Genomic DNA, 25,690 nt, shown 5'->3' with positions numbered 1-25,690 from the left:
TGATGGTGAAATAGACAATGTATGTAAAGCCCTTAGTAAAGGGTCCAGCTCATAGTAAGTGGTCAAAATGTACTGTTTTCTAGTTGTTTTATATTTCTAAATCTTGTCCCATCAGCAAGAACGTTGGTTTCTTCTTAGGGCAAGGGCTGGGTCTTTTGTTTATTTTAACTAGTATATCTGGCACAAAACTAGGAATACAGTAAATGCTTAATAAACATTTATTTGTTTGACCTTAGGTGAGTTTGTGATTACCTGAAATTACTTGCTTTAAAAGAGGGAAGGTTAATTTTTATAAAATTCTATGTTACTGCATCATTCATTTTAACCAGCCCAACTTTTGTTTTGCTGTGGTGATCTAGGACTGACTTGTGGCAAGCTGAGTGTGTGTGTGAGTGTGTGTGTGTGTTAACGAGGAGTAGCGGGCTGGTGGAGGTGGTGGCAGTGGATCCTCTGAGGGACAGAGCCAGGCTGCAGCTCACCATCCTAACCACTGCCTCTAGCTTTCCTCCCTTAGCCTTCGAGCTGGGCTCTTCACCTGCCCAGCGCAGCTCTTGTGGCCCTGGCTCCCCTGGGCAGGGCTGCTCACGCCCTTCCCTGTTCTTCCAGGCTGCCTTCACTACAAGAGGAAATGAAGTCGTTTCCTTTTTTTTAATATTGAGTATTATATTTTTTATTTTTATTGAGGTATAATTGACATATTAGTTGCAAGTGTCCAGTGTAATGATTCAATATTTGTATATATTGCAAAATGATCACAATTAAGTCTAGTTAACATCTGTCACCACATAGTTATAAATTTTTTTCTTGTGATGAGAACTTATAAGATTTACTTCCTTAGCAACTTTCAAATGTACAATGCAGTACTATTAACTATAGTCACTACGCTGTACATTACATCCTAATGACTTATGTTTTCTAACAAAGTTTGTACCTTTGGCTCCCTTCATTCATTTCACTCACCGCCCCCCCCCCCCCCCACCTCTGGCAACCACCAATCTGTTCTCTGTATCTATGAGTTTTTTTTTTCCTTAAGGATTCCACATATAAGTGAGATCATGTGGTATTTATCTTTCTCTGACTTATTTCACTTAGCATAATGCCCTGAAGGTACATCCATGTTGTCACAAATGGCAAGTTTTCATTCTTTTTTATGGCTGAGTAATATTCCATTGTATCTTCTTTATTCATTCATCTATCAGTGGACACTTAGGTTACTTCCATGTCTTGGCTATTGTAAATAATGCTGCAGTGAACACGAGGGTACATATATCTTTTTGAATTAGTGTTTTCATTTTCTTCCAATAAATACCCAGAAGTGGAATTGCTGGATCATATAGTAGTTCTATTTTTAATTTTTTGAAGAACCTCTGTATTGTTTTCTATAGTGGCTGCACCAATTTACATTCCCACCAACAGTGCACAAGGGTCCCTTTTCTCCACCAATACTTATACTTATCCTCACCAATACTTATTTCTTGTCTTTTTGATAATAGCCATTCTAACAGGTGTGAGGTGATATCTTATTGTGGTTTGGATTTGTATTTTCCTGATGATTAGTGATATTGAGCATCTTTTCAAGTACCTGTTGGCCATCTGTATGTCTTCTTTAGAAAAATGTCTATTCAGATCATTTGCCCATTTTTTAAATCAGATTGTTTGTTTATTTGCTGTTGAGGTCTCTGAGTTCTTTTTATATTTTGGATATTTGCCCCTTATCAGATATATGACTTGCAAATATTTTCTCCCATTCAATAGGTTGCCTTGAAATGAGGTCTTTTTGACCCTCCTCTCAGACTTCCTGCCAATGCATTCTGTTTGCAAGAGGCTATTGCCTTGGCTGTATATAATCCTGGCAAAGTGTTAAAGTTCAAGCAGCAAATTCAGGATAATGGTTACCTCTGGAGAGGGAGACAAGGGCGTGAACTCTGAGAGAGGGCTTCAGTTGTATCTGAAGTGTTTTATTTTTTTATGCAGGGCTGTGGGGGTACATGGATATTCATTGTATGATGTATGATATTTGTTGTATTCTATATCATCATATTATCATGGATATTATATTATCTTGAATTGCTGCTTATCATTTGCATACTTATATTATCCATAAATAATACTGTATTTTTGAATATTTTCAGGCTTTACATATGTGGAATTATCAAATTTTATGTGCCTTTCTACTACCTATTTTTTTTTTTGGTTGACATTTTTTGAGACTTGTCCATATTGATACATGTAATTTTCAACCTCTATTAATATTCCATTTTATAAAGAGAACACAATTGAGATATCTTTTCTGCTATTGACGGACGGTTAGATTGTTTCCTACTTTTCACTCTTACAAACACTGCTGTAATAAATAATCTGATGTATAGCTCCTCATGTACCAGGGCAAAAGATATTTAGGAGTGGTCTTGCTAGGCGGTAGGGCATACACAGCTTTCACTTTGCTAGGTATTGCAAATCTCTCCTCAGGGGGATTTTTCTGCTTTACTTTCCTACTAGGAGTGCATATGATTTGATGTGGGCCCACATCTTTGCCAGCCCTTGGTAGCATTATCTGGGCTTTTCCTTCTCTGCACAGATGCCCAGAAAAGGTGGGAAAGGAGTAAGGAAGAGGGAGGTCAAGGTTCTCCATTAGGAGGAGGATGTCAGCTCTGAGGAATGAGCTATTACATTTATTTTAATGAGGCAAGGATTTTATTCTCTGTTTTGGTGAAAATAATGTTTGGACTTCTGCAGGAAAACTGTTACATTTTTACTTGAAGTAGAGGAGGGTTTTTTTCCCCGCTATTTGCATTCTTGGCAAATAAGTAGAATAGACCAATTAGCAAGCTAATGTTCTAAACGTTCACTTGCAGTAATAGTTATTTTTAAATGTTTTAAATAGCATGGAGTGTTGGGTTTATTCTTATTAAGCTTCCAAAGTTTTGAATTTGTGAAAATGAATTTAAAATTTGACAACTTTGTGGATAAAGATTGATCATAATTATTTGCCATTCTAATATGCATTTCGTAATGGGAAAAATTAACGATGAGAAATGTGTTTACGTTTGAAAACAAATAAGAAAAGTCATAAAGAGTAACTTTGGCCATTCTGTGTTGTCTCTTGTGTTCACAGGTGGGAAAGGAGAAGTTCCACAAACCTCAACATTGGGGCTTTTGCAACAACGTTAGGATGTTGATGAATGAAGATAAACCCGGAATAGGTGGAGAACTGTGTCTCAGGCAAAAGAGGAAGCCTAAATACAGTGCATTTCTTAAAGAAATGGGAATTGACGCACCCCCCTGGGTAGCTTTTGATAAACAGGTAAGTCACATGACATTGAGAGACGTGCAATCTTAAAATGTTACATGTAATAAGTATTAAGTAGATTTGAGAAAAATGAGTCCTCAATGTAAATGTTAAGGCTAGTTCTCCTGAAAAGACACATTTAAGAACAAAAGTACCCTAAACAAAGAAAAGTTATTCTTGCTTCTGTTTCTGACCAGGCACATTGGTTGCGGGCGCCAAATGTTCACCTTTCTTAGCTAATGCTTATTAACCTTTCTCTCATCACTTCCCCTGGACAGGATAATCTGTCCTTCTATAGATAACTAAGAGTTTGGTCAGACTGTCACTTTTGCTTAGTGAGTTGCCATTAACCAAATAAGTTTGTTTGATTCTGAATGTGCCATTAAATAGCAACAGAAAGATGCCCTCACTTCTTTTCTCCATACCAATTATGGTTCCCCATTCCTGAGGACCAAAGGGTGACATGGCAAGAGTTGCAGAAGTGAAGGAAAGAGATGCCATTATTAGACAAGAGTCTGAACTTTTTAATGTATATGTTTGTACGCATAACACACACACATACTGGCATGTTGACAGTTGAAAAAGGTAATCCATTTGAATATCTTAAAAAGGGACTAAGATCAAAGGGAAAAAAAATCCAAGGTGACCATATATTTTCCATAAGGCAGCTATATGGATATACTGTGTTTATCAGACAACCCTGTATCGCAGCCCCGTGTTCTGTTCTTCAAAAAAGAACCCGTTATTAGATTATTTAGGTCTCGTAACTAAAAAATAATTCAGGTCTAGATAAAGAATTCAAACCTTAGTATGCTGAGTTTACCAGGTGGTTTTTAGCAGCTTTAACATGGACTGGTTGACAATACTTTGATTCCAATTAAACTGGCTTCAAATTTGGTAGAAGTGACATATCCCAGGTCGTCTGGGTTAAGGTTGATCAATGAGAGCACATGTTCTTTTTAAAGCCCAGTTCTGACACTTATGGAGATCTAACAGACGGCAGGGAAGCTTCGTTCCCGGGAAACCATCTCGACTTTGAACATGGACCAATATTTCTCTTTTTTAAATTATTTTTCAGTGTCCTGCTCAGTGCTGGACCCAGAGTTCAGAAACAGTTTCTGGGCTGACTTACCTGGGTAGATCACACATGGTTTCCTGTTAATATCAGTCTTATAGGTGTTTACACATCATCATTCTAGAATATTTAACTTGCAAGGGCCAAAGAAAAGATTCTATTTTTACTTCTTGTGACAGAAAGAGCATATTGACAATAGTTTAATCTACTACTGAATAAGTAATGTTGTAGGCCACAATATATAAACTATCCTCTTGCATTTAAAGTTGAAAATTCATCTTATTTCATGTTTTTCTCAGCATTTAATATGTGCCTTTCAAGCCTGTTTTGCAGCCCTTTAATTACTTATAAAATTATGTAGAATATTTTATGAAGTTGGAATAATTTTATCTTCAAACTACTTGAGAAAATGAAGAGCTTGCTCATTTCAGGCCTAACTAAATGCAACATAATTCTTTCAGTTATTTTGTTGGTCAACTTCAGTTAAATATTCATTGAGCTTTAAATGAGACACTAAGACTATGAAATATTTATGTGCTCTGATGAGATTGTGAACTACACTGGATCCTGGTTAAAACCCAGAGCAAATTAGGAAGGGCTTTCTACGTTCATGGTTCAACAAAACAAGTCAACACCTGTTAATCATTTTTCTTAAAAATGAAATCTTTTCAGCTCGCTGCCAGTTTTTCCGATAGCTTTGAATTGTAGCAGTATGTTTAGGGTTACATTCTCAAACAACACAAAATAGAAATAAAGGCAGTTCTTTGGAAAGTGTATGAAAATTCATGTTTGTAGTAGATGCTCTTGGTGCCCACCTCAATCCACGTTAGGGGTAGGGCACCCGTTCCTCCCAGCTGCAGCAACTACTGGAGCAAACAGCTCACACCTGTAACCCTCTCTGGAGCGTTGCTCTTGGCCAGTGGGCATTGCATCACCCAGGGAAGCCTGGGAGGCGACAGTAGCCCCTTCACCACGACGGGAGGTAGCCGCTGACCCATTTGTCAGGAGTAAAAAGCTGAGCTTCCTCAAGGTGGGGCAACTCTGTATGGTGATTTAGGCCTATAGCCCTTGTGCATCAGGCCAAGGCAAAACTTCATGTGACAGTGCATCCTTGATTGGCTCATTCCCCTTTCCTTGGCTGCTCCCCTCACTCCCTTACAGGTTTCTCCCAAGAGTGTGCCCTTAATAAATCACATGCACCTACAGCCCTGTTTCAGGCTCTGTTTCTATGGAGCCCAACCTAAGACAACATGCTGGTTTTTATCCTTCATTCTAAAAGCGACCATCAAAATGCTCTGCTCAGGCAGACTATCAGATTACAAGCAGAGAAGATGCTCTTCGCAATCACCAAAAAGAGCCAGCATTTTTTATCCTGCATGGCCCCCACGAAGCAGCCCTGGTGGTCTAGTGGTGAAGATTCCATGCTCTCACTGCCAGGGTGGGGTGTTTGTTTTGATCTGGGAACCACACCATCCGTCAGTTGTCTAACTGTGGTGGCTGCATGTTGCTGTGATGCTGAAAGCTACGCCACCAGTATTTCAAATACCAGCAGTGTCACCCATGGTGGAGAGGTTTCAGCAGAGCTTCCAGACTAGACAGACTAGGAAGAAGGACCTGGCCACCCACTTCTGAAAAAATTGGCCACGAATACCCTATAAATAGTAGCTGAGCCTTGTCTGATAGAGGGCAAGAAGGTGAGGGGATGGTGCAAAAGACCAGGTAGGATTCGTTCTGCTCTCCACAGGGTCGCGAGGAGTGAGAATCGGCTGCATGGCACTGACAACAAACAAGTGTCCCCCAGACATTTGTAACTGTTTATCTTTTATTCACTCTCCCCTTCATTCTTATGGAGAGGGCACTAATTTTGTTCTGTCTGGAGTTGTGCCCACTTAAACATGTTCTCCCCCCAGGCTCCTTGCATCTAGGGCCAGCCACATGACTCATTTCTGGCCAATGATATATGAGTTAAGGGTTATTGGGTGGGAATCCTGGGAAAGTTATATTTTTAATTAAAAGAGTCAGGCTCAGCTGGCGCATTTTTCCTGCCCTTTTCCCTACCTTTGTTTTCCTGTCTGGGGTGTATGATTCCTTGGGGCACAGCAGCCATCTTGTGAGCGCAGAGGAGATGAAGGGAATCTAGGGCCCTGCTGGCATTATGAAGCCACTATTTCACGCCCAAGCTGCCTTTCTCTGGACTTCTTGTTATATGAGAAAAATTAGCCCCTGGTTCTCAACCCACGGAGGCCTTTGGAAATGTGTGGAGGTGTTTTGGGTTGTCACAATGACCAGCAGCAGCCCTGGACTAGGGTGAGGCAAGTGAGGCACTTGCCTTGGTTGCAAAATTTAAGGGATGCGCCAAAACTCAGTAACCGAGCTAGATAGTTTTTAATGAAGTCCCTTTAAAAATCAAAATTAATGTAAAAATTCATGATGAACAAAATACCAACATTTTCAATAAAGACAGGATCAGTAATAGTGCCAAGTTGAGCCGTATTAGAGCCTGAGGCGAAAGGAAAAATCAGTAATACTGATTGCATCTTTGTTTAACATTCTGGCATTTCGATATTTTGTCGACCATGGATTTTTTGCATTAATTTTGATGTTTTAAATCACCTCGACCTGGGGCCAGCCTTGACCTGGAGGTGCTGCTGCTATTGAGTAGCTGGGGGCCAACTGTGTCTTTTACATCCTGCAGTGTGGGGAGGGCCGCCCCACACTGGGGAGAATGTTCTACTTAAAATGCTGATACTGCTGCCATTAAGAAACATAGTCCTACTTTCTTAAAACCTCTGGCATTGAGAGGATTTATGCAGACAGCACCGACCCCCAAAGATGAGTTATTTCATTGAATTCATTTAAATATAAGCAAGCACATATTCACTCACAGCAGTTGGTTCCAGTCATCAGCCCAGCACCTCCGTGAGAAAGAAGCAGACATGGATGATTGTTCTCACTCTATAAATGAGGTATCATTCCCAAGAAGTGGGACAGGGGCCAGAGTTCTGAGGCTGCATGTTGGAGGCACTGGAACTGTCTGTGTGATTGTGGTTTAGTCACTTTACCTCTCTGAGCCTCAGTTTCCTTGGCTAGCTGATCTCCAGTGTCCTTTTACCTCTAGCAGTCTATGCCTAAGACTTTAGTCTTAGTCTATGACTAAAGGCAAATTCAGCTAGTTCATCCTAGAACTGAGCCCAGACCCTGGATCTCCTGGCCTGGGGCTCTTTCTAATTATACCAGGCACCTACTGCTTCATTATTAATTGAAATTTGGCATGTAGTAGTTTATAATATGCTGCTCTTGCTATCATATATGATCTATCATTAGCTGCTTTTATGAAAAGTCAGACTAGTTAGAAAAATGCAAATGACTGAATGTTTTTATATGATTTATGTGGATGTTATGCGCCATTTACATAAACTCTACAATTATGCTCTCATTTCTTTTCATTTGTCAGTGGCTCCTAGTTAGCCTAATTTGTTTGCTATTTTGCAAATGACTCTATTATAGTAAATGGCAGGATAAAGGTTGATCCTATGGGGTATGCATACATTTAAAAATATTATTTCGCTTTTTCCATCTATTGTAAACATAATAATTATAATCAAAACTACTGACCACAGAATTAGAATTTTAATGACTTTGCATTCATTGATATTGGATTTGTGGTGAGCTGATTATTTATGTAGTACTGTGTGAATCTCTATGCTTTGAACAATATAAAAATAAATTTTTAAAATATAATTTGATCTCTTGGGTCACCTTGACTTTTTTTTAATTGAAAAAGTTGGTTTCTTACTCACTGCAGTGAGGGAGAATACATACCCTAAGTAACCGTGGGATGTCTAAGTAAGCAGGTGTTAAAAAAAGACTTACTATAGAATTTGGGCTTGTATTAGGTAATTTTGGGGAGGGCTTAGGAAGTGGGGCCTTGCTCTGGATTGGGTGCTATCAGGAAGTGGGGGTATGATTGTATATCATGATAAATGTCATTTATAATGGAGAGCAGACTAGAGGGAGGCTACAGCTGTAATTGGGAGAGAAGCAGCCATCACTTTTCTGAGCTAGGAGAGGGGGACGTTTGGCATTTTGTGGCTTGGACAGTATTCACGTTCTGTCTGTGTTCAGATGTGATTATGGAGTGGTCTTGTTTTTGTCTTGATCCTTTGAGGTCACAGAGTGGCGTTCTCTGAAAGTGTTCATGTTCAAGAGGAGAACACCCAGGCCTACCTGTGGCTGCCAGCCCAGCTTGTAGCAGCACCAAGGCCAGCGGATAGTGCCATGCTGGCTCCTGGATGTCAGGGACTGCTTTTCTCTTCCCACCCAATACCAGCCAAAACTTTAAATTTTCCTGCAGGGGGATCAAGGAGGATCAAGTACATTAGAATTTCAAATGATTAGCAAAGAACAATACATGAATTCAGATTCTTGAAGTTTTGCCTAAAGCCAATTAGGAAAGTTATAAAATATAATAATCAGAGTATGTAAAAATAAAATAGAATTAAAATTTTAAAAATACCTGGAAAACATGCCAGATATTATACCTTTAAACCATACCCAAAATTTCAAGTGAAAATTTTTCCATAGGTTTATATAATTTTCAGATTATCTGAATCCTGTTAGAATCATTTCATAAAAGACATCAATATAGGCAATTATAACACCATGTAATTACAATACATTGCAATTTAAATCCCATGTTTTACATCACAATTATTTAAACCTTCAGCTAGTTAGTTTTAGGGGAAAAATCAAAAGGCTTGCCTGAAATCAAACCTGTTATGCCCCAAATTCCCAACTATGTGTTTCTGCATTTATCACTAAGAGTAAAACACAAAATTACATTCTTTAAATTTATGTTAAAATGGCAGAGTTTCCAATTTCATCATACAGTATGGATTTTTCTAATCTCTTGAAATTCAAAAGGCATGTAATAAAAAATAATCCCCAAATTTGGAATAACTATTTTTGGAATTAAAAGAATGAGATTCACAAATGAGTCTTTTAGTAAAGAAAAGATAGTTTTCCTCCTCTCTTTTCTAAAACCTAGAACTTAGTTATTAGACAAAATTTTAAGACCCTCCTCTCAGGCCTAAACTTTTTATCAGTAAGTAGGCCTGTGGTTATTCTCATTAGCCCAAAGTTAAGACTGTCTTTCTGAGCTTAAACTCAAGTAGATACCACTACATACCTATTAGAATGGTTACAATTTAAAAAGACTGACAATACCAAGTGTTGGACAAGGATATGGAGAAACTGGAACTTTCATACATTTCTGGTAGGATTGTAAAATGATACTGCCATTTTGGAAGACAGTTTGGCAGTTTCTTAAGTAGTTAAACCTACACTTACCACATGACCCAGTAATTCCACTCCCGCGTATCTTTCTAAGAGAAATTAAAACATATGTTCACACAAAAACTTTTTTTTATTGTGGTAACATTGGTTTATAACATTATATAAATTTCAGGTGTACATCATTATATTTCAATTTCTGTGTAGATTACATCATCTTCACCACCCAAACACTAATTACCATCCATCACCACACACGTGTGCCTAACCACCCCTTCCGACTTCTTCCCTCCCCCTTTCACCTCTGGTAACCACCAATTCAATCTCTGTTTCTGTGTGATTGTGTGTTGTTGTTTTTATCTTCTACTTATGGGTGAGATGATATGGTATTTAACTTTCTCCCTCTGACTTATTTCACTTAGCATAATACCCTCAAGGTCCATCCATGTTGTCACAAATGGCCAGATTTCACCATTTCTTATGGCTGAGTAGTATTCCAATGTGTATATATACCACATTGTCTTTATCCATTCGTCCCTTGATGGGCACCTAGGTTGCTTCCAAGCCATGGCTATTGTGAATAATGCTGCAGTGAACATAGGGGTGCGTGTATCTTTACACATTTGTGTTTTCATGTTCTTTGGATAAATACCCAGCAGTGGAATAGCTGGATTGTATGGTAGTTCTATTCTTAATTTTTTGAGGATTCTCCATACTGTTTTCCACAGTTGCTGCACCAGTTTGCACTCCCACCAGCAGTGTATGAGAGTTCCCTTCTCCACATCCTCTCCAGCACTTGGTGCTTCCTGTCTTGTTGATTATAGCCATTCTGACAGGAGTGAGGTGATATCTCATTGTAGTTTTGATTTGCATTTTCCTGATAGTTAATGATGTTGAACATCCTTTCATGTGCCTGTTGGCCGTCTGTATATCTTCTTTGGAGAAATGTCTATTCAGATCTTTTTCCCATTTTTTAATTGGGTTGTTAGTTTTTTTGTTGTTGAGATGTATGAGTTCTTTATATAGTTTGGATATTAACCCCTTATCCGATATATGGTTTGCAAATATCTTCTCCCAATTGTTAGGTTGTCTTTTCATTTTGTTGATGGTTTCCTTTGCTGTGCAGAAGCTTTTTAGTTCGATGTAGTCCCATTTGTTCATTTTTTCTTTTGTTTCCCTTGCCCTGTCAGACATGGTACTTGAAAATATGCTGCTAAGACTGATGTCAAAGCGCATACTGTCTATGTTTTTTTCTAGAAGTTTCATGGTTTCAGGTTTTCCATTTAAGTCTTTAATCTATTTTGAGTTAATGTTTGTATATGGTATAAGATAATGGTCTACTTTCATTCTTTTGCATCTTGCTGTCCAGTTTTCCCAGCACCATTTATTGAATAGACTCTCCTTTCTCCATTTTATGCTCTTGACTCCCTGGTCAACAGAGGTTTTTAAACATTTTAAGATGTTAGAATTGTTCATATCTTTCTACTTATTTTAATTATGCTCCTCTATTTAAATACCTGTTCTGGCTATGGCATTCATTGTGCTGTTTAGTGTGGTAATAGTTCTTTTAATAAAGAGGAATCCCCAGGGACACATGTCATTTTCATAAACCTTTTATCAGAGGTATAAATAATTGAGGGAGCATGGTTGTTCATTCTAGGACATCAGAAGTTGGGAGGTGGCAGGGAGGGCATGAATGCCACATTATTCAAAGGAAGGCAGAATGCTTCTCTCCATTCTTTTTTCAATGTTGTCCCTTTTCCTATTCTTTTGTCCCCATCTCTCAACCTCGTTATCCTTTTCTCTTCTATCCTTTTGACCTTTTCTCTATTTCGTTTTCTGGACTTTGTCTCTTTATTCTTATTTTCTTTACTTTCATCCATTTTTATTCATCTTCCATTGTGAGTGCCATTTTTAACTTTTTTCCCTTTCCCTACTTTGTCTTCCTCTGTTTTGGGCCTTGCAGTTGCTGACTTCTCTTCTTAGGAGAGTATAACCATCATTATCATCATCATCATTATCCTTATTATTGCCAGAGTCTTTTCCCTTCTCTTTACCCCTAGGGCTGGGCCCAGGGTGCTTATGTCTCCTGAAATGGAGTGTTGTTTGAAATGAACTGTGTGTACAGTGGTCGTGGTGTCCCTTGGGAATGTGGTCCTCCTGCAACCCCCCCCTAATGAGAGGCTCTTTGGTGTAGTGGAGAGAGCAAGGCTTTTCAGTCAGACAGATAGGTTCAGAACCTGGATTTATCATTTATTACCAATTTCATTTTGGCTACGTTTTTAATCTCTCTTGGTCTCAATTCACTTATCTGTCAAGTAAATAACAAACCCAACCTTAGAGTTACTGTGAGCATCAGGTGGACAATGCATGTCAAGTGCCCGGCTCATGGTAGGTAGTCATGAAGAATTAACTCTCCTCCTTTGCCTAAGACTTGCCTTCTTTTCTTTTCTCTCTCTTTTTTTTAAGGTATGCTTTTTGGTGAGGAAGATTGGCCCTGAGCTAACATCCATTGCCAATCTTCTCTTTTTTGTTTTTTTTCTAACTGAAACCCCAGCACATAGTTGTATATCCTAGTTGTAAGTCGTTCTAGTTCTTCTGTGTGGGATGCTGCCACAGCATGGCTTGATGAGTGGTGTGTAGGTCTGCGCCCAAGGTCTGAACCGGTGAACCCCAGGCCACTGAAGTGGAGCACGTGAACTTAACCACTATGCCACTGGGCCGGCCCTGGCTTATTTTGTTACATGGAGTAGAGAGCGTGGTGTTCCTAGGGGAAGTGAAGCATCAGCTAGGATTATCCCAGTCATCAGCTGTGCTGCAGGATCCTTGAATTTTTCTTTGGCACAAATTCTGGCATATTCCGGAAGAATATGTTTGGAGATACTGCCATTGAGACCAGTGAGTTCTAAAAAGTAGCCATTAAGCTATCGATGCATTGCTCTTCCCGATTGTTCCCCAGTGTTCCATTTATGCTGTGGGTATTAAGGTAGTTTAAAAAAGTCTTTTATTATTTAAATAAGAGATTTTGTCATGTCTTTTCTATTTTAGCAAATTCTCAATGGTCTTTTAGGAGGAAGGATGATAAACAACAACCTTTATTATTATTTTATATTTTCATTATTCAGAACTAATAGCAGTCAGTAATACACTACTATAATTAGGTTTACATTTTGATTATTTTGAACTTGTACTCAAAGATTTTATACCATCATCATCTAGGTTCTAGAAACTTCATGTAGGCCCTTTTATGTTTAATCAAAATTTTACTTCTGTTGCAGGATACCCTGTTCTTTCTCTCCTTTTTAGCTTAATATATGAAATCTGTTTTCAGTATATTTTATTTTGGGGCTGGCCCCATGGCCAATTGGTTAAATTCATGTGCTCTGCTGTGGCGGCCCAGGGTTTTGCCAGTTTGGATCCTGGGTGCGGACCTAGCACTGCTTGTCAAGCCATGCTGAGGCAGCATCCCACATAGTAGAACCAGAAGGGCCTACAACTAGGATATACAACTATGTACTGTGGGGCTTTAGGGAGAAGAAGAAGAAGAAGAAGAAGAAGAAGAAGAAGGAGGGGGAGGGGGAGGGGGAGGGGGAGGGGGAGGGGGAGGGGGAGGGGGAGGGGGAGGGGGAGGGGGAGGGGGAGGGGGAGGGGGAGGGGGAGGGGGAGGGGGAGGGGGAGGGGGAGGGGGAGGGGGAGGGGGAGGGGGAGGGGGAGGAAAAGATTGGCAGCAGATGTTAGCTCAGGGCCAATCTTAAAAAAAAGAGTCTATTTTATTCTATCTTTCTCTGGTTCTACTTGTTAATTTTTCATCTAGTATTTCAGGGCATTTATTTTGCGTTTGTTTTTGATTATCAAAAATAAAACTGTATTTTCAGTTCTGGTCTACTTGGCTTTTACAGTCAGCTTTATTAATTGAAGCTTTGGTTCTAACCGATATGTAATGGGGATAATATTATTAATGTGTGTTCCCAGCTTTCTCCTTTTCCCCATGCCCTGCATGCTGAACAAAGATTTGTTTTTGTTCACTCCATTTTCCCCCCTCCTTTATCTCCTAAGGATTCTTCTGAATTTTTCAGTCCGATTCTCAGGCTTTGGGGGATGTAGGGAAGGGAGAAGGGCTGGAGAGAGGTGGGGGGAGAAGAGAGAGATGGGGAGAGAGGAGAAAGATATAGACAGAGCCAATGGTGAGGACATGTGAGACTTGTGAGAGTCGAAAAAGAGAGGAAAGGCATTTTTTGGGAATTGTAGATGTGGAGTATATACTGGATCACCTTTAGAGTTTCTTCTACAGAGTTTACTTTCTAAAATGTTTAGAATCCTTTGACCTAACTTTGCATGGCCCAGAGACCACCTATCTTTTGGCTCTTGTACCTTGCTAATTTCATCTCCTCTGCTCTCCCTTCCCCGCTCAGCCCTTAGCCACACAGAATGACTTGCAGGACCGCATGTACCATACACTAACTACCATGCTCCCATAACTTTGCACATGCTGTTCCCTCTGCAGAGAATGCCTTTCCTCACTTGTCCACGTGTGCAGTTCTTCCTCCATCTCTCAGCCTTGAAGACCTGTTTCAGATGTCACCTCCACTGTGATGCCTTCTTGATGCTCTCAGGTGGTTCAGCACTTGCCTCTCTTACTGGAGCCTTTTCAAACCCCCGTTAGAATAGCCCTATTTTCTCTGTGTCCTCCACTGAGCTGGAGTGTGGTAGAGATTTTGTGGCAGTTAAGGAGATAATAGTTAACTTGTGGGCTTTGAAGCTAGGCAGTTTGAATTCTTATCGCAGCTGACCCATTCTCTTACCTTGAGACCTTGGGTAAATTACTTAACCTCCTAAACTTTGACTTCTATAAAACAAAGATCACAATATTACTTACTTCATAGATGTGTTGTGAGGAGCAAATGAGATAGAGTGTAAAAGCACTTAACACATTCCTTGACCCATTGTAACTACGTAATCAATGTTGGCTATTTTCATTTATCTTTGAATTCTCAGAGCCTAGTACAGTGCTTGGCACGCAGCAGGTGCTCAGCAACATATACTGAATGGAGTTTTAAAAATATTGAGTTTTTCCTAATGGCTTTTAGCTTTATCTCCAATGCATTTTAATTATTTGGACGTACCATACCCTGTTTTGCAGTTATTTGCATAAGTCTGATCTCCCTTACTTGACTGTACAATCCTTGTAGCTGGAGAGATTGCCTTATTGAGTGTTGTACCCTCCACATAGAGCTTTGAACTTAGCAGCTGCTTTGTAACTGGGATGGTCTGTCTGTCTCTGCCTTTGATAAAGGAGCTTTTCTGTATCAAGTATCCATTTTGTGATCTTGGTTGTTGACGCACTTGTGGGAAGTAAACAATATACTTTGAAACCAGTAGAATAATCCAGTGTACTGGGGAGTCCAGTTTATTGGGTAATTACTAGAATTATAGAATAGATTCTTTTGGTTGGAGGAGAACATAAAAAGCATCTTATCTAAGCATCTTTCTTCTGGCTCTTTCGGGTGGAATCTAGCCTTTTGAAATACATAATAGCTCAAAATGATGACATGGAGATTCTCATATTATTCCTTCTGAATATATATAATATTTGCTAAATTTTATATATATTTTACCAAATATTTTTCATCTTTTATATTGTAGTTGTTTTTCTTTTGTATGTTTAATATGGAATATTTGAATATTCAGTTTTTCTCTATTCAGTTTATGAAATTTCATTATTAGCAATGTGATTTCTGTTGGATAGGGTGACCCCCTTCTTCTAGTCCTAATTATTTTTCCAGGAAGTCTGATTTTAAGCAGTGGGTCTGAACCTCTTCTCTTAGTATTATCAAGTGTTTTTTAATTGCCTCACTCAATAGATTCCATAAGGATGTGAAAAGACTATTTTAGATGTGGTTTTGACAGTATTTTTAAGCTTCCAGCTTTGCATCCTACACTGATTTATATATTATTCAGTATTTTTATACATTCACTTTCTCTCCAAAGCTCTGTTATATATACATAATTTTCTTAATCCTCTAAATAGTGCTGCACTGTCCTGTGGTTAGCAAATGTTGATTTTCTAATTTTTGCTGAAAGGTTAACCAGCGAACAAAGAGTTTAAGTGGTTTGCACTAGTTATATGGTTAATTAGTGATAAAGCTACAAGAAGAATATTCTAGCATTCTAGCCAGATCTTTTTCCCTTTTATGCATCATAAAGTGAGGTCTTAAGAAGCAGACAAGGGGCCAGCCCGGTGGCGCAGCGGTTAAGTGTGCATCTTCCACTTCAGTGGCCCAGGGTTCACCGGTTCTGATCCTGGGTGCGGACATGGCACCGCTTGGCAAGCCATGCTGTGGTAGGCGTCCCACATATAAAGTAGAGGAAGATGGGCACGGATGTTAGCTCAGGGCCAGTCTTCCTCAGCAAAAAGAGGAGAATTGGCAGCAATTAGCTCAGGGCTAATCGTCCTCAAAAATAAATAAATAATGAAAAAAATAAAATAAAAAAAGAAGCAGACAAATAAATTTGATGAATGCTTATATTGTCCATATAGATGCATTTCATCTTAAACCCTAGATTCAGTCATGAAAATTTGAGCATAAATTATAGATTTATGATAATATTTTTGTAATACAAAAAATTCTTTGGAAGTCATTTCTGTAATTTGTGCTTTTTGTCATTCATTTATTCAGTTTACCTTTATTGACCGTCTCTTATGTTCAACAAGCTAAATGAGATTCAAATTTGTATAACTTGGATTTTCTTAAAATAAGATATGCCTATTTAAACACAGTATCCATAGGAACATAAATTTATCAAAAAAAGGGAGAGAGAAAAAAATGCGAATTTGGAGTGAGATTGTAACTTGAGCATTGATATTTAGATGAACCTCTCCACCTTCACAATCCCAATTAAAATGACTGCAAATTTTTAAAAGATGGAGAAACCCTATCAGTGTTGGAGGCCAGGGAGGAGTTTCATCTTCATGCTGCAAACTTTGAAGAATTTCCACCAGATAAAGTGAAGATGGGATCATATTGAAGAAATATACCAAAACCAACTTGAAATGTCACTTCCTTAAGAAAGTGACAAGAATTGAGTTGGAGGTTAGAAGAACCTGTAGGGGCTTCCACTGGGCTTACTTTCACAGCTATTGATGGATTAAGAGTATCACTAGGAGGCCCAGGAATAGTCACACTGAGGGAAGAGCAGGTTCTGCATTAGGGCATTTCTCTGATGCGACAGGCAGTGCCCACGTAGGACTGGCTGCATACATGCTCTGTTCCTGGAGTGGAGGTGAGATCAATTTATAAAATGTTTATATGGAAAAATTTGAAGTTTTTCCTGCCGGGGACTATGCATGGTCCCAGCTCCCTCCCTACTTCTCTTAACATGCTGTGTATGAATTTCTATCAATGAGCCTCCCATTGAGAGGAGGAATCAGCACATTAGAATGGACTGTAAGGGAAGGGAAAGAGAACTTACCCACCCTATTCTGGGGAAAATACCAGCCTGGATAGACTGCTCTTTGTGCAAGAATGAACAAAGAAACCCAACATAAGGTTTCTGAAAAGACTGCAATATAAATGGAGGAGAACATAGTATTTAAGAGGCAGAGGAACAGAAATATTTATTTCAAAAATATGTTCTCTATAGGAAAATGATTATTTTTGATAACAATTTGCTTTGTGCTTTCTATTGAGTGCAAGTAACTAAGTTCTTAAAGCAAACTCTGTGAAGCGAAGGCTGGAAGGAGAAGAGCGAACGAGGGAATAAATTTAAAATATTGCTGAATGAGACTGCAGGCAAACAGGCAAAGGGAGCTTGGTGGAGAAGGAAGAAATGTGAGGAAAGTGAAAAAGAAATGCATTATATGTAGTAAAGAAAAAAACCAAAACTGGAGAAAATGAGATGAATGATGGAAAAGGCAAACTTGAGAAATTCTCCCAAAATGCAGAGGAAAAGGTCAGATAGAAGAGCAGTGAGGTAGATAATGGAAGGTTTGACAGAGGCTGGAGTTCTAACCTACAGATGAGTGTTCCTAAAGAATCAGATACTAGATTAAAAGCAGCTGAATCAATTAAGCATGCCCTAAGAAAATAATAAAAACAAAACCAACTTTCTCAGCTATAAAAAGACATAGATCTGCAGGGTGAATGCTTACCATGTACCGGAGGAAATAACAAAAAAAGAGACCAATAATTAGACACATTCTGGCAATTTTTATGTTAATTTCAAGGATAAAGAAAGGAAATGACCAAGAAGCCTGACAGAAAAAGTAGTTTAACCCCCAAAGAAGTTGACATCAGAATTCTCTACAATATTAAATGCCAGAAGACAACTGAAGCAGTGTCTATAACTTTTAGGTGGAAATGTGACCCAGAAATTCTAGACTCAGCCAAGGTGTGATTCATTAGTGAAAGCAGCAGAAAGATGTTCTCAGATATATAATTTCTCATAAATATACCATCTACGTATTTTTTCCTGAGACTTTTCTTGAGAAAGTTGCCTGAAGATGTACGCCAGTCAATAATAAAGCAAATTAAACAGTTCAACCATGAGGAAGTCATGAAATAAAAGGATTAATGGTGAGCAATGGAAACAAACTTCGAAGGAATTATAAAATATAAATAAAGTTCCAAACAGAATGTAAACATTTCCAATGTTTATTGGAAGACAAGAGAGTAATAAACAATAATAAAACAAGTCCCAAATGCAAGATAGGGATATAAAAAAGAAAAATGTATAACTTTGCTCCATTTAGGTGAGTTTCAGTAGATGTTAATTTTGGAATTAATACTTGAACTGACAATTCTTTAAAAATTAAAAATAAGTAGAAAAGAACAGCTTATCTTTGTATCATCTTTCTCTAGGACATGTAAATCTTCTTTCTTTAACTCTGCTTAATAAACATATGTATTTTGTGTTTTTAACTGTTTTAGTAACAGACTGTAAGTAAAAATACACCGGAACATGAACATTGTATGTAGACTGGTTTTAGGATTTTGTGGTACGTAAATCTTCAGTGAGTATGGGCATGAAAACATATACATTTTTAAAAAGTATATATAATTTGACATAATCGGGAAAACATGAATTTTTTAAATGTATATATAATTTGGCATAGCTGTGTAGTCACAATTATGTTAAGGAAAGACATTAACAAAACAGTGGGTTGTAAGTAGTAGAAATACCCTGTACTTCTTTCTGTTCCTATTTTCACATTTTTATAATGCATATGTATTTTTTTTTACAGTGAGAAGGTAAATGTCTTTAAAATAAAAAAAATCCTATAGATACAGCAGAGTTGTAATCATAGGCCAATTTATGGTATTGAATGTTTTGTTTTTTTCCCCCAAATTAAAAATAAACTGAGCATTACCTTAAGGCATTAGGAAAAGCACAAAAAAACCAGACATCTGAGAACTGGAGGAAAAAAAATTTAGAAACTTAAAAGCAAGATTTTATAAATCAGTAAACAGAATGGATTTGAATAAGAAGTCTTAAGAGTCAATTCTTTAAAACAAGCAACAGAATTAACAAACTTCTAGCTTGTTTGCTCAGAGGAGCAAAGAAAAATACTCAAAATAATGTATTTAAATTGCAAATTCAGAGGAAGTAGAATGTATAGCTATGCTAATTATGAAGTGAATATTCTAGTAAATATTCATTAACAAAATTGACTCAAGGAGCACAGTGCTAGAATTGGCCAATAGTAATAGAGGAAACTGCCCAAGAGCTACTCTAATTGTGAAAGTGATTGTCTCTAAGTAATAGGATTATGGACTTTCATTCCCCCAATTTGTGCTCTTTAGTAGTCTCAAAAATTTGCAATAAGCAGGTACTAATTTTGAAGTCAGATATGAATAAAGACCAACTGAGAAAACAGAATCCCCCCTCATCTCCCAAGATAAAGTGGGCCGTTTTCCTTTTGAGCTTTAAAGGTGGAAATAGCTGCCTTTCTAAGATTTAAGTGAAGCGAAATGTTGATGTGCAGGGAAAGGACTGCCAAGGTTCAGAGAACTCGTTAATGGGCCTGAGGGGCTCCTTGACTCTGGGCTGACTGATGGCCCAGGGACCACTAACAGCAAATTGAATTTCTAGATCACCGGCTGCCTTCATGGCTCTATGATGCCTCCAGAACTGGGGTAGACACACCAAGTGCCATACAAATATATGAATGCTAAATAAGCATTCTTTGAGGTCCAATGGACTATCACTTTAGTAGAAAACTATTTACAAAGTGCCGCAAAATTTGCACATCTGGATCACAAAATTTTTTTTTGTTTTTTGTGGGTTTTTTTGGGTGTTTTTTGTGTGTGTTTTCTTTTTTACTAGTAACATCAATAGGTGAACTGTTCTTTACTTCATTCATGAAATAAGTAAAGGAAGATTGTGATGTTTGATTTAGGCTACTCTGGGTATACCAAATTCAGAAAATACTACATTGCTCACTCTCATGCCTGAAGAAATCAAGCTGAATTATGGCAAGGCTCTCTCCTGCATGTTAGAAACACTGCAGAGTGTAGTGTATGCATTTGCCATAAAAAATGTAGAGGAGAGAAGCAGGTAAGAAAAGTATTTTCTCCAAATGAAAAGATCATTTCTTTTTTGAGAGGAAAACTACTGTAATTATAACGTGTATATCCTGTTTATCTTGCTGAATGTGTACTTGTAAATGCAATCGTTCGTTCATACCCATTTTTAAAATGCCCACTTGGTAATGTCACTTTGCCAGGACCAGATAAATGACATTTTGTTCTCCACGGATCTTATGTAGCGAGAAAGGTAAATGAAAGAGGATGTTGGAATGTGATGAGTAGAGATAGTACAAAATGTGATAAGGGCACTGCAACAGCAAGGGTATGACTGTTGTGTTCTCATAGAACTCTAGCTCATGGAATTGTACTTCAAGTTAATCAAATTAATCTGGAAGTAACTTTGACAAACACCCTCTCGGGTATTTGTGGTTCAAATTAGCCTAGCAAAAGACATGCGAGGAAAAATTCTGTGGAACTTTGTACAAGTCAGTATTTCCCCAAAAACTGTGTCCATGGAACCCTCTTTTCTGCAATTCTTTATAAAAAGTTGAGAGCTCCTGTGGGTTGAGGGACACAGTCTGAGCAACATCTATTTAAAGTGTACATTAAATGGAAAAAAACTTAACTCAAAACATTGGCTTAGTTTCTTGAAGAGTTCCTGTCTTGAAAAATGTAATCAAATCACACCTTTAACATTGTGTCAACTTCTCATCTACTAGAGGAAAGTGAAACAGTTTAGTTACAGCTTTCTTATACTTACACTTTCTTCTCAAAAGACTGGATTCCCAAGAAAGGGGAAAATCTATGATATATTCCATGTTATTTATAGGAAATATGAACTGTCAAGTTCCTGGGAGGGCTTGACCTTCTTTCTTTCTTTCTTTTATTATGGATGACATCTAACAGCAGAATATAGGTGGCCTTTAATCCTTGCCTTGCCTTTTAAGTTAAAGAGGGGTGCTAGAAATATGATGGTTTATTTCTCTATTCTCTTCCTAATATCTGCCCCCTCACCCAAATACCGTCATTAACTCCCAGATGTTAATGAATTCAGTTATTCATTCATATGTTAACTCAAGAAATCTTTGCTGAGCGCTCACTCTGTTCCAGGCTGAGTGCTCACTCTGTTCCAGGCATTATTCTAACACCGAGTGTATGTACACCGTGAACAAGACCGACAAACTTGTAAACTTACAACCTACTGGGGAAGATAACCAATGGACACACATATAAATTAACACCACCATCTCAGACAGTGCTAAGTGCCATGATTAAATCAAATAATACGCCAAGGTTGTGTTTCCTCCCAAGTGAGGTAAGCACTATAGACGAATGGTCAGGGCAGGCTTCTTTGTGGAGGAGACTTTTGAGCTGAGAACCAAATAGTGAGGAGCCAGTTTATTTTTCTGGATCAAGATGAATGGGCACAAAGGAGACTAGAGAAATTTGGAGTATTCTGGGCCTATTTTCATTGAATTAGTTTTAGAGTAAAAGATTTTCCATTTTTAAAACGGCATTTCGCATCCAATAATGGGACTCCTAGATTTAGGTGTGTGCTTTGGCTGGCCAAGTTAAATTTCGTAACTCAAATATTCTCCTTAAGATATGGGTTCATTTTAATTTCTCAGGGAGGGTGGCTGTTTGCCAAGTGGACAGCTAAAGCTCTTCTCTTGTTTCTCTCCTTCTGGAGAACAGTATTTCCAAGTTGTATACATTTGGACCTTGTTAAGAATCAGAGCAATTTGAATGAACAGTTGCTATTATATACTGGTTATCTGAAGAACTTTGGAATTGTACAAGTGTTGGGAGTTCAGCTCAGATTCAAAAATCTCCTCAGTGGTGTTCTAAGATTCAAACAATTTGGTTTCCGTCACTCTAGGCTCCTCCACAGCCCCCCGGCACGTTATGACTATTAACTAATTTTTATCTAAATTGATCTCCTTTTAGATGAAACACCAGTGTTGGTTTATCTTTAGAAATAAGAAATTGCAAGTTGAACCGTCACTGAATGTATGAATTTAACAACAAACCATATGGATTATAGAATTCCTACAATAACAAATACAGTTTGGGAATAAACAGAACAAATCACCTAGCTCACTTCTAAAATTCAACATTCCTTGCTTTTTTTTTTTAAAGACAAGTAGGAGGGTGACTTTATTCACCAACTGCTCAAAAACACAGACTGCAGAGAACAGGGAATTGGATTAGCAAACTCGTCGTATCCTATGCAACTCTTTCTTCTTCACTGACTACCCTGGCACAATTTGGCTGGGAGAGAAAACCTGAAACATCAAGGGCAGTCCCCTTACGGCCCTCCCATCCCACTGCACCCCACTCTACCAGCCAGAAGCAGAAGTCGTATGAAGAGGTCTTGAGGAAAACATCCTGTCCTGATTTTTCCCGTTCCAATGGGCTTGCTGAACACATCCATGACCTGGGACACAGGCAGAGTTCAAACCAAGTCTATGTTGTCAGGCCACTGGTCTTCCTTTTCTGGAAGACCCCTGACTATGCCCTCTCTGCTTAAAGACTGTAGAGGCGACTAGTGTTCTCACGCAGGGTGGCCAAGGTGTGTGAGAGTGACTCTTCTTTGATGCTGGCAATCTCTCGAACTGTATACAGGGCCAGGCCTGGGTGGGCATACTGGCAAACTCTTTTAGGAACCCCACGAGGGAGGAAGTAGGGAGCGTCAGTTTCCACGATGATTCTCTCCAGCGGGATCTTTTTCAGAGCATTGCGGACCTCCCAGGCGGAAGAGTAAGTCACGACTGCTGTGAAGCCCACAGACATGTTGGGAAAGTATTTCAAAAGTGGCTCGATGACTGGGTAGCTGCCAGTGAAGCAATGCCTATGGATCTTGTAGTCAGAGGGCACAAATGCCTTCATGATGCTCAGCAGATCTTCGTCAGCGTTCCGGCAGTGGATCACCAAGGGCTTCTTCAGAGACACAGCCAGCTTCAGCTGCCTCTCAAATACCTTGTGCTGCTGTGGGATAGGCATGGTGCACTTGTGAGAGTAATCCAAGCCCATTTTTCCAAACACTACAGCCTTGGGGTGCCGTAAGGCTTGCAACAGATTTCTTTCTTGAATGTCATTGTAGTAACATGCAAAATGGGGGTGACAGCCAAAGCCCCCCCAAACCAGATCATCTTTCAACAGCTCCTCCCATAGGCCATTGCTTAGTGTGCGAGGATCACAGAAATCAGAGATGCAGCCCTGAAATTCCTTAGGGAAGGAGTGGCTATAAATTTTTCTGAACTTCCTAAAGGTCCCTTTGAAAGATAACTTGGAAAAGAGCATGTCCAAGTGACAGTGGGTATCAATGAAACCCTCCTGTAAGCTTCGCTCCTGCTGGCTCCTCGGCAGGGAAGCAGATGCATGTCCTCCCCAAGGACGTGATGGTGTCTCCTCTTGGAATGTTTTTTTCTCCTTCACCTTTGCTTCCGAACTTCTGGAGAGATGAAATGAATGAGAATTCTGGGACTGACCTTTCTCTGCCGCCGTGAGGTCTCTGGAGCAGTTTTGGGAGTGCACTGTAGAGCTGGAGGCATAATCACTAAAGAAGCTCCCGGTGCTCATCCCAGCCTGGGACATGCTGCTGCTGCGGCCCAAGGAGGGATAGTGAAAAGGCTTGAGAGTGCTGGTCCAGTAGCTGGCATAGTCATAGCAAGGACCAGTGTACAAACGAGGCTGGTATGTGTCACCTACAGTGGTGAAGAGTGAAGACTTTGGATCTCTTGAGAGACTCAGTGAGACTAGCTCCTCCTGAGAGAATGTGACTGTGGAAATCTCATCCACATCAGGCCAGTCACTTCCTGAAGACAGGTGCTCAACCACCACATCCCTTCCGCTATGCTGTTGGATTTGTAAAGGAAAGTCACGTTTGTCTAGAAATTCTAGGGCTAGAGAGCCTTTTTCAAAAGCGACTGTCCTTCTGGCACCAATTGGCTTCTCACTGGGTTTCTCCTGAGGAACGAGAATCACTCTCCTGTCACCGCTGCTGTTGATCTCTATCACTATCTTTTCCTTCTCTGCTCTGAACTCGGGAGCTGATGCTTTCTTTTTCTGACGAGCAGAGAAGGTGACAAGCCTGGCTGGTCTTTCTCCAGGATTGGGACACTCACTTGTGCTCAGTTTTGCACTAGCGGCAACCTCTTCCCTTCCTTGTGGCATCAATTCTTCCAGGATGCCATGCATAGCCTTCATGCAGATCACTGAAGAGCACTGGTCTCGCTGTTTATCCATCCTTCTCTGGACCTTGTTTTGTTCCTCAGTCTTATAATTTTGATCCTCATCTTTGGCAGCAAATTCAGAGTTCATGGAGTTATGGGAACTATGTTTGGAATTAGCCTCAAAGCTGTAGGCATCCTCTAGAGAAGCCATTTCTTCTAGAAGAGGACTGGCAGAGGGCTGGGATGGTGCAGAGAGGATTCCACAGACGAAAGGAACCTTGAGTGGTCCAAAGCAGGCAATCTTTGGAGCCCCCACCAAGCCCACCTAGGCCTGAGGAATGGCTGGAGGGGAGTGGGAAAGTTGGAGGGGGGAAGGGCAGAAGGAGGAGGGGGAAGGAGGCGGGAGGATGGGCGGAAGGAGGAGGGGGGAAGAAGAGGGGAGAAGGAGGAGGGGGAGGGGCAGGAGAAAGGGGAAGGGCTAAGGGGGAGGGGCGTAAGGAGGAGGGGGGAAGGGCGTAAGGAGGCGGGGGGAAGGAAGGGGTCCGGAGGAGGGGGGCCGGACGAGGGGGGAGGAGAAGGTTGGGGAGGAGGACGAGGAGGATGAAGAGGACAAGGACAAGTTAAAGAAGGAAGAGGAGGACGAAGAGGATGAGAAGGACAAGGGCTTTCCCCGGCTGGATGAGTCCCAGGAAAACCTTGACTTGAAGACCACAAGGTCCTCCTTTCTGGGCTTTCAGGCGCTTGGGGCCATTGGCCTCTCCCGAACGTGATGCAGAGCTATGAGCTGGCAGGCTGGAGGGGCCACATCAGTGGGCTCCCAGAAGCATCTGCATTTGTTGGGGGACCCTACCTAAGTGCCGCTCCTGTGGTCCTGGACCTTGCGCCGCCCCGAGGGCTTAGGGACCTTTCTTTCTTTCAGCAGTCCATCACAGTTCTCAGTGTTCCAGAGATGTCAAAGTCCTTCCACTGAGTTTGTGATTCCAAAGCGCTTTGGAAAAGTCCCAAGGCTCCAAGATGTACCGAAGGCTCGGTTTGGCATCCGAGCCCACGGCCGACCTCCGAGAGATTACTAAGCACTTCTGTTTTTGCACAGCTCTTCCAGGATCTCAAAGCTCTTCCGGGGATATCGAAGCACTTCTAGGACTATGAAGCTCTTCCGTCTGGTTTGGAGTACAAAGCCCGTCCGAGATGTCGAAAGCCTTGAAGGGACTGCAAGGTGCCTTGGGGATCACACACAAACGGTGCCACTGAGCTGGGCTCGTGGCCTGGAGAGCCTGGCTGCCAAGGCTGTGCAGGAGGACAGGGCCGAACTGGACACCGGAGTGGAGGGGGC

General features: G+C 40.1%; 1 protein-coding gene and 1 pseudogene across 1 annotated transcript in view; one reads left to right on the top strand and one right to left on the bottom strand.

Annotated features, from left to right (window-relative positions):
* Positions 1–25,690, top strand: part of EFHC2 (EF-hand domain containing 2) — a 178,472-nt gene that overhangs the window by 20,942 nt on the left and 131,840 nt on the right. Inside the window, exon 2 of the mRNA XM_005614086.4 lies at positions 3,116–3,304. Coding sequence (XP_005614143.3) covers positions 3,116–3,304 — 189 coding nt within the window. The remainder of the gene's footprint in view (positions 1–3,115; positions 3,305–25,690) is intronic.
* Positions 22,709–25,396, bottom strand: LOC138921971 (putative deoxyribonuclease TATDN2 pseudogene; annotated as a pseudogene).

This window comes from Equus caballus, chromosome X (genome assembly GCF_041296265.1).
Source record: "Equus caballus isolate H_3958 breed thoroughbred chromosome X, TB-T2T, whole genome shotgun sequence".
Lineage (NCBI taxonomy): Eukaryota > Metazoa > Chordata > Mammalia > Perissodactyla > Equidae > Equus > Equus caballus.
The sequence above is the reverse complement of the archived record's forward strand: the minus strand, read 5'-3'. Positions and strand labels throughout refer to the sequence as shown.